Source organism: Pollicipes pollicipes, unplaced genomic scaffold, assembly GCF_011947565.3.
Source record: "Pollicipes pollicipes isolate AB1234 unplaced genomic scaffold, Ppol_2.1 Scaffold_6138;HRSCAF=7277_pilon_pilon_pilon, whole genome shotgun sequence".
Classification (NCBI taxonomy): Eukaryota; Metazoa; Arthropoda; class Thecostraca; order Pollicipedomorpha; family Pollicipedidae; genus Pollicipes; species Pollicipes pollicipes.
In genome coordinates, this window is record NW_023596818.1 from 21994841 (window position 1) to 22004923 (window position 10083).

The window sequence follows — 10083 nt, forward strand, 5'->3', positions numbered from 1 at the left end:
TCGGTTAGATCACGTACCCCATCGACTGAAGCTACCTGACTGGGTCACACCAAAAGTTGGCCAATATTCAAGAAATGAGACTCGTGGATTGACGCGAACCCTTAATGTATAACTTCCACGAAAGACGGAGCTTCTAAAGTATCGGTTCGATCCATTTACATGGATTGATATTTTCGCCCTGATACCTCAGGTTTCATAGCCGTACTTTGTACTTATCCATTCCATGTCCGATGGCCATCGTGTTTGTTATCCCGTCGTGTAAGTCAGGCAACTCGAGGGGTTTTACTGGCGCATCCACTCACTGGGACAGAATAGGAAATACAGCCAGAGAATCTCCCTGAAACCTCCGACGTGGGACGTGGTGTTGGAACACTTCAGATGTCCTCAATCCAGACGACTGTAATCTCCCTTCGCCCAGGCCGTTCATGGCGTTCATGTAAGCGTTCCACCAATGACATAATAATCAGGCCAGTAGTGGTTTCCCCAACACCGGCCAGCTTGCCGCCCAAAGTCCCGGCAAAGCTGAAAACCTGCTCTTCTCGAACGCTCAAATTGAGTTCTATTCAGTAGCATTGACTCAGAGGTACGGAATTCGATTCGCCGCGGTGCTCGCCCTTCCTGCCGCGGTGATATGCAGATGACGCCATATAGCCTCAACAGCTGAGCGCGTCATTAAGTGCCAATGACGATGACGACTCATACTGAGCCATACACAGTTAAACAAGTGTTATGATCCGCTTCGCTTCAGAACAGTTGTTGAAATGACGTTCGTGATTCATCGCTTGCTGAATCGCAAACGTCACTAGATACCCGCTACCTCGCGGTATGTGCTCCATGCATCGCCCGTGTTTAGGTCAATACGGTTTCAAGGCAGACGACTCGTAACAGGCCGTTGCGAATCCTGCAATGTGACGTACACCAGACCCAACGCCAATCATTGGTGCCTACGCCAGTTAACCGAGCAAACGAGGTACTGGTAGAGTTTGCAATCAGTCGGTGCAAGCAAATTCAAGACGACCTCGGTCTCGGGCTTCGGTCTCAAGAACACGTTCAGAAACAAGTCCCACCAGCCAGAACATTTCGCTGTCCGCAGCACCTCGGTGTGCACGGCACGCTGGGCACAAAACCAGGGAAACTTTGGTTACTGGTGTAAACGCTATACTCGCCAGAACACGTCATTGCAGTTAGACATACAGAAAACGCATCATACGACAATGCCCCTCGTTCAAGCCGTTCTGTTCTAGCTAGGCACCAATGAAAGCATAACCGTGCAATTTGGTCTTCGACCAACGCAAAACGCCAAGAGTTCAACGCGTGCAAACAGATCATCATCAGCGATTGGGTTTCAACGAGTACCAAGCAGCAGGTTCCGTAGCGACGCAACCAGCAGCCGGCAAGCATCAAATAAATACAGGTCAACACATGAACAGACTTCGGTCAGACTTGGGACCGATCTGACAGCATTCCATGCTGATGGGTTATTCGTTTGGATTCTGGATGACTATCAGGATGTACTCCTTGTCTGCAAAGAAAAAACAATAACGTCAACATCAGTCAACAAAAGGTCCAAGACGCATCATTCGCGTTGCGATCACGCGTCTCTTTCGGCGGTACTGTTTTACGCACCACTTTCGGGGGTACATCCGAAATCATAATTGGGGATGCACAACCTTCTCCTTTCGGAGCACCACTCCCCAGAACACAAGCGCAAGGAACTGGACATTCTGTGACCACCCAAGTCAGCCAACGTGATACGTGATCCCAGGAACAAAATCCCACGATGTCGCGGGCTGAATCAAATCAAAAACACATCGGCACATGGCTCAGGTGGACCATCGAAACATCGGTGCAATGGCAAACCAGACTAACGAAAAGAAAGCATCGTATCGTCCCAGAAAACCGGAGGTATTCATATCATCTGTTCCCGGTGCCAACTGTAACGCTGCCCCACCGTGAGCGCAGTGACTACATACACCGGCGCGCAGGCGGCGAGGAGCAGCCCTGTGGTATGGCCACCCATAATCTCTGACAGGACATCGGTTGCGTGTTGCGAATTTCACACGGAGTGATCCATGCAAAAGTGGTGCTAGCTCTGCCGGCTTTCTGCGTGGGCGCCTCTTTGGCCGCGGGCCGAGTGACACGTACCTGGTGCCACCATGATCTCGTGCTTCTTGGAGCGGATGCGGAGGAAGGTGAGATCGTTGGTGGGGTCCAGGTCGCGCACGGTTGAGCGCGCCTTGTCCGTCAGCTGGCTGATGAGGCCCGAGTACTGCACCGTTAGCGAGTTCTCCAGAGTGGTGCGGATGGGAATCCCTGTTGAGACCAGCCAAAGCGTACAGCGGAAAGGCAGCACACACACACACACACACGGACACTTTACCACGGGTGTGCATCACCTGAGCTTTACACCGACTTCTGGTTAAGAGGGTGCAAATCCCTGCATTGTGTCATCCCTAGGCAGCTATTGACATTTTAAACGCATCTGGATGAACGCATACCATTAACATGTACAGTCCATTATAGTGACGAGGCAGTAACTTAATATTGTTCAACCTTTTCAACCAGTGGTCGTGTCGTGTCCCAAATAACTTTTCAGGAGCAAATAACGAAACCCTTCAAAAGTCGTGCCGCGCCAACTGCACAACATTTTAATGAAGGCTGCCTGACCACATGCCACATTTCAGCAGCGCGGCGGCGACTCTACTCTCTGATCTTCCTGTTCAAGCACATGGAAAATCTAATTTCCAAATCGGGAACAACGCGCTCAAGAACACGTTCAGAAACAAGGCCATCCATCCGTGGCATTTCTTTTCCTCTCCTAATTTCCCATACATCCTTCTTAAGGTCGTTCTCCTGATCTGGAAAGTAATATATTGACCTGGACAAATATACCTAGATAGCTTACACAACGAGCAACACATCAATCTTTATTAATTTGCCCTATCTGTCCTTTTTCAATAGTTATTACGGGTAGTCTGGCAAACGCCTCGTTGGCCGAGTTGTTAAAATGATATCGTCCAGTTTGAGTGATAAATGTTCTTTGGCATCGAAGCACAGCATTCTGGTTATACCTTCTGAGTTGACGATGATTGTCCCAATGACGCCCTTGTGCGACTGTATCCGCTTCAGAGTTTCCTCCACTTCCGAAGCCTGCCGAGGAGAGCGCTCTTATTCCTATTCTTAAACAACATCCTGACAACATCAACATCGTATGAAATGCGTGTTAACTTATTTCCATGCCCAAAACAAAGCCAGCAACAAAGCTTGAGTGACACTGGGCACTAACTCAGGCGCTTATAGACCGAGACATTGCATCCGTCTCTTCTTGAGATCGCAGGCTCGTGGTCCACAGTCCACAGAACACAGGCTCGTGGTTGCTCTTGAACTGACAGCGAATCCCAGGGGAGTGTCCCACCTTTAGCGCTTATTTTAAAAACAAACCCTAGTGAAACTTCCGGACCAACGACGTCCAAAAACACTGGGAAGTGCCAATGCAGCACCGTCAAGACGTAATGATATCAATTTTAATTGTTTTCGAGCCCAGATTACGCCATTAACGCTGTGTGACAGGACTATACTTCTTCCCTGAGGTTGTGACCCCCGTCGTTATAACTGGCATGATTCCTCTGCCGATGCAAATGAAACAATGTTTGTGATTGGCTCAGCGGGCGGCACGAGCCTATTACCGAGAGGCGTGTTGGTTGAAGTTTGAAACAGTGAATCACTATGGGCTATGTGACACTTCCATTCCCAAAGCTAAAGTGCGCCTCTGAAAGCGTCACTGTGGTGAAAGCCAAAGGAGAAATCGAAGCTATAGCGTAACGTTTGCTTGAATTCGCCGCGCGATAGCTTCAAGTTCGCATTGTTCGTCATGTAGCTTCATGTTCATGTTCATCCTTTTGTCCCAACCAGAGTATTTCCAACTTTCATGACATTTATTACATAAGCATTTTAAAAACAAGTATTGCAAACATGGCATGACACACATGTTAGGGAAAACAAGGCAGATGAAGTGTAGGGCTTATGAAGTGGTGAGCAGGGAGTTCAATAAGATAAAAAGGATGTGTACTCCCTTTAAGCCAAGAGCAACTTAGTCACTTAAAACGATTCTAAATTGCCTGAAAACCTTGCAAAAATGTCAAGCAGTTCAAATAGTTGTTTGGGCTGCTGTTGTAGCTAGTTATGTTGCTGCCAAGCCCAACACAAGTTGGTGGTACTTCCATAACAGTAACATTTTAGTCCATGGAGTTACAGCTGAACACAAAGGCACAACAATGATGCCACAGTGCGTATTTTGATCTTGCCCTCCACAAGTCTAGAAGAAGTGAATTTCCTGGAAGGCACAATTTTTCTATCACAGAAAACTTGTTCAGTGACCAGCTTTCAATGTCAATACCATATTTGTATTCCAGAATAAGCACCTTTATATAAATTTGTAACAAAACAAATGTCATGCACAATACATTTTGTACATCTCAGAGTAAGCATAACACATTTACTTGCCATTGCCAAAGTACTTGTGTGCTTGCTTTTCTAAACTAACCCCAGAAGTGAAGTCACACCTGGAACAGAGATGTAGTGGTCATTCAGGTGTGCAACGTGCAAAGTTATCACAGCACATGTGTATGCATAGTATGACATGTGGTGCCAAATTATACAGAATTTAAGACAAATAAATGTGTTTGTGTAGTGTTTAAATATAACACATACACTGTGTCTACATGTAATATTTTGTCTTGAGTCTGGCAAATTTTCAGTATGAAACCCATTTATATCTTATATCTTATAAATCCATACGCATGACATGAGCAATGATCATTGTTATCAGTCAGCAGCAGTGTGAAAAAATAAATGCCTACTGGACTTAGTCCATACCAAAGATTTACTGTCCATTCCTACACTCAAAGGCTTCACCAGTTTGTTGACACAGACCAAAACATCATGCTAATTGATATGCAATGGCTTTGCAATATTTTCAAAGCCTCGATTATGTAAGTGTTGACTGCAAGCCCTACAATTTCTTTCTTCACCATTCACAGATTTAACATGCGCCTGAGCAGGCGGGGTCACGTTGACCTCCCCCCTTCCCCTAAGGGTTTTCCATCATCATTTCCGAACAGCGCGGTGTGGCCGCAACAAAATTTGGACACCTGTAGAGAATTGAATAGCAGACAGTGTTGGAAGACTTGACATTTCCTGGTATTATGTTTGCCAGGAGACATTGTACCCCAGGATTGCAACTAGGTAAAATGAAATATTTCTACTCCATTATGGAGCAACAAAGCTTTTGGAAAAATCATTTTACCTCCTTGTGTAATCACAAATAACACCAGAAGGTACAGCACTCCTGTCCTCTGAGCAAAGGGTATTCAGCTGCCTGCCCCCCACCCCTCCATGAGCCAAAAAATCAATGCCTGTCATATGTTAAAAAAAATGGTGCCTAACTGAATCACAATTTCAGCTTTTCTGGGGACTCCGCACTCATGTTTCATCCATTGTGCAATAATGACACACACATCTGAATGTTTGTGTAATTGTGCACTGTGAGCTTATGCCCAGAGCCAGAGCTAAAGGCTGATGTCATGTAGGCTGGCGGCTTGATCCCTGGTTCATCACCGCTTCTCTCTTTCAAAATGTGTCAACCCTCTCCTTGCTGGAAACCTTGAAAGATGAGGGGGCAGCTGATGTGACATTGATCACAAACCCCATAAGTGCAAATGTGTAGATATTTCATGCTGGGAAGTGTCTGTGGCTGAGGGCTTAACAGCAACCAGACCTCAGGTAAGCCACAACAAATCCATCCACCGTACCATCATCCAAGATGCCTGTGAAACATCATCTATGTGCCGAACATCCTGCTGGCATGCTGCAAACCTGGGCCAGGACAATCTGAGCTGAGTTTTCACCTAACTTTTGTCAAGCAAGAGAGGTTTTCACCACATTCTTTTCTTCAATTATCTTTAAAACATTGCAGCTCCTTAAAACATTGGTTCCTTATGCCCTGACAATGGCACGGGCTGGGGGCCAAACTGATGATGATTTGGGCTTTGGGGTGCACCAATTATTTTGGTCATGTGGTGCCCATGGGGGCCAAACTGAGCACTCATATTTATTTCATGTGTTGTAATGTACTGAAGTTGTGGGATGTACTGTTAAGCCAGGCATGCTTGTACATGTATTTTTGTGGTCTGCCATCTCAGGACTCAGCAGGGATGATGGTCCAAAACAATTATTTCATCCATGATCTTACTCGGCCCCCAAAAATAATTCCATCCATGATCTTCCCAGACTGTCTTTATCACCAGAAACAGTGGCAGTGCATGAGCTTCTCACATGCTATTTTAATATCTTTCAGCAGGGTATGTTACCTCCAAAGTGACAGTGACACAGACCTGAAAAAACAAATAAAGCTGTGTGCATCAAAACTGTGTTTGATGGTGTCACAGTGTCCAGCCCACAGGTTGCTTAAGGCTGATAGTTGGTTCATTTTTCTGTGTATCAAATGTATGACATTCCATGCTTGCAGTTAAGCATCAATGTTTTATCTGTTTATTACTGTGTTAATGCTAGTCCACAAGTTGCAAACATAGATCAAACACACCTAAATCAAATAGAAAGGGTTTCACAGCCACCTTGTGCAAATGGCTATTCTTTTGGCTCAAAATCTGGGAAATGGTTCTACCAGGCATTGCTTTCTTCAGTGTTGGAAAACTTGACATTTCCTGGTATAATGTCTACCAGGAGATTGTGTATTCCAGGATTGTGGGTAGGTAAAATGGAATACTTTGTACTCCACTCTGATGCAACAAAAACAGCTTTTGGAAAAACTAATTTTACCTATTTGTATCCAGACAAAATAAAACCAGAAAGCACAAGAGCTTGAGACTTGCTGCTTCCACCACGAGACAAGTATTATCTGTAAAACCACAAATCTTGCAACCACCAGACTAAGATACCCAATAGCAAGCAGCCTATTCATGGGCGCTGCATGACCTTCAGCAGTCGATGCGCACTAGAACACCAAATCATCATCAAGTAGACTATTCTGGAGTACCAGAATACAACCGGTCTGTAGATTAGCAAAGCTCTCACGTCCCATGTTCGCAGGCCAACTCAGACTTAAACATGACTCGATCTAACATTGACGACGAACTGCGTTAATTGCCTAGGATGCAACGAACAGTCATAGAAATCCACACACCCAACCACCTACCACAAACAGCCGCCTACTCACGCAACACCACCGTCTCATGGCAATGCAAATAAGAGGATCACTCGCAATTCAGCGTCGGAAACGTCTCAACAATTCAGCGGCTTGCGCCCGCCTCCCAGCTCATGCTGGAGGTTGAACATAGCAAAACTCTCCAATTGGTTTTATTGATTCGCCTACTCGTGACTGATTTGTTAAGAGCATAAATATTCTGACCGCACTCATGCCTTGAACAGGTTTGTAAACATTTGCGGTGAAGCTGTATAGAGCTGGGCATCACGATTATGAAGAAAAACTTATTTGTACTCATCCAAAACCGCCATGTGGTTGGAGTTCTGGCCACTTCCTGGTATCCGGAGTACACAAAATTTTACGGCAGCTGTGGATTTAACCCAGGCTAAATTTGCCACTTAGGGGTGTGAAATTAAACCTGGTAATTCAGGCCTTAAAAAGTACCCCTTAAGTTCAAAAACATCGCTATAAATAGCCTTGAGCCTATATAAATAGCCTGTTCGGAGACAGTCATCTCACTCCGTCAAAAACACCAGGACACCAGGATAACATGAACCCATAGCTTTGGCCCGGCGAATAAAGGAGAAGTTTATTAAGACAAAAACATCTATTAATTGCAACATTAACTATCACATTTCGCAATGACATCGATTAAAGCGCATCAAAATCCATATATACCTTGCATTACCCGCCGGAGTCAGTGGAGTGACAGACTCCGATCCCTTTTGGCCGGCCTACACGGGTCTGTCAGGCATTGTGCTTACGCTGGCTCGGTAAATCGGTTAAGAGCGCTGCCTGTCTATTGTTCGGGTGGGACGTGCAGGGCCTCGTGTGTTGACTGGCGGTGGAAAGGTGGAGGGCATGAATGCTTAGCTGATTTTAAAACCAGTTAGCTGGTGGAGCGTCAGTAGCGTGACGTCAGTAGCGTCAGTAGCGTCAGTAGCGTGAGCGTGAGTAGCGTGATCGTTGAGGAGCACGCGTAGGTGGCCGTTTGTGGCACGTCCATTTGCATTTTTTGTGTACCATTTTTGTCTGTCTGTGCGTGTTCATTTGCATTTTTTGTGTACCATTTTTGTTTGGCTGTGCGTATCGTGCCCACCCTCCATTTTGGAAGGTGTTTGAGCCCCGTGTGTAGCCACTCTCCATTTTTGAGTGTGTAAGCCCGATGCGCAATTGCCCTCCGTTTTGGAGGGTGTATGCACAGAGCCTTTCATAACTTACAGACCAATGTATATGCACATGTGTTAAGTAGTACAGAGCATGAGACTGTGTTGCTTTAGTGTGCCATATTTGATACTGATGTTTCCTTTCATTCAAAGTGCTTTTACATGGATTCCTGTGTATGAAAAGTGGTGCCTTTGTTGAGTGCCACTCATTGTACTGTTGTATCTCAAAGATAATGTAAATAAAGCTGCAATGGCCCACAGCACTTGGATAATTTTATACTCCAAGGCAGAACACTTGTATTTCGCTACCAGGATTTCTATTGGAATTTCCAACACCGAGTTAATATGATTCCACTTTGTGACACCAGAAAATGCTGAGGTCCGAATGTCAGCATGGCGGACCAGAACAATGACTACACATCTAATATATGCACACTTATACATTATGAACCCAAGTGCACCAATGCAGTTACTTCGCAGCTTATAAATATAAATGTCTGAATGGCTGCATTTTCCACTCTTAGTAACTTTCAATAAGGTGTGCACCCCTAATTTGTGCCACCAAAAAGCTTGTTCCTGCTTTCCATGCTGCTAATTCCGTCCCTAAATTTCATTCCAATATACATATAATCCAGATAATAGAAATAATGTGTCTTATCCTTCCAAGACATCCACTGAAAAAAAACAATAACACATCTGTTTCATGCCACCGCACTACTGCAAAATCAGCCAGAAACGGGGAAAAATTGTTTTTCGTAAAACGTGTCTATACGGCCCATGCAATCTGTTGCTCAGGGCACACGTTAGCTGATGGAAATAATGGTAAACGTTCGACTTACCTGGTTTTTGAACGACAATGATATATTTAGTAACTCGCAGTGCGGGTTTAGGAAATACCGTAGTACGGTGGACCACCTTTAGCTTTATATACTACGGTTCGTAAGGCTTTTCAAGAGAAAGTGCATATGGAGACAATGTTCTTTGACATTGATACCGCCTATGACACCAAATGGCGCCATGCTATTCTTCAAAAGTGCATATAGAGACAGTGTTCTTTGACATTGGTGCCGCCTATGACACCACATGGCGCCGTGGCATTCTTCAAAAGTTTTTTAAGCATGGTATACGTGGCCATATGGATGCTTTCCTCCAAATGTTTTTAGCCAACGATATTTCCGTGTTCGGACCGGCAACGTGCTCTCCGATAGGTACCAACAAGTTAGCGGCGTGCCCCAGGGTGGCGTGTAAAGTGTAGCGCTGTTCGCAGTTATGATAAATGATATTTGTGATGTGCTCCCCCAGTCGGTCGGACATGCTCTTTTTGTTGACGATTTTGCTATTTGGAAAGTGCAGAGAGGTCACCAGCGATAGAGTGATGTTTCCAGCTGGCTGTGGACCGCGTTGAAAGATGGCACACATGAACGGGTTTGGTTTTTCAGACGACAAGACCGTTGCGGTGCATTTTTGAGGTCGCCAGCGATGTGATGATCTGAGCATCCGTCTATACGGTTGCTCTATTCCAAATAAGGCCATGGCCAGGTACCTTGGGATACACTTTGACCGCCGCCTTACATATCATGCACATCTTAAAATGTTACGTGATCGCTGCTTTAAATCTCTCAACATGCTAAAGTGTGTGTCTCACACATCATATGGGGCAGACAGAAGCACGCTTATGCTTTTATATCGTTCATT

The 10083-nt window shown here is 45.3% G+C and overlaps 1 protein-coding gene across 2 annotated transcripts; it reads right to left on the bottom strand.

Moving 5' to 3' along the window:
* Positions 1 to 543: 543 nt before the first annotated feature.
* LOC119106274 (dynein light chain roadblock-type 2) lies at positions 544 to 7447 on the bottom strand. 2 transcript variants are annotated; one of them, XM_037229887.1, is made up of 5 exons: positions 7214 to 7447; positions 4504 to 4562; positions 3072 to 3150; positions 2146 to 2313; positions 544 to 1522 (listed from the first exon to the last, which is right to left on the bottom strand). In XM_037229887.1, exons 2-5 carry the CDS (start codon positions 4504 to 4506, stop codon positions 1479 to 1481), a joined length of 294 nt encoding a protein of 97 aa, XP_037085782.1. In that variant the 5' UTR covers positions 4507 to 4562; positions 7214 to 7447; the 3' UTR covers positions 544 to 1478. The 2 variants fall into 2 exon arrangements, with proteins under 2 accessions (XP_037085782.1, XP_037085783.1); XM_037229888.1 differs by having other exon boundaries at positions 7235 to 7260.
* Between the last annotated feature and the right edge of the window lie 2636 nt (positions 7448 to 10083).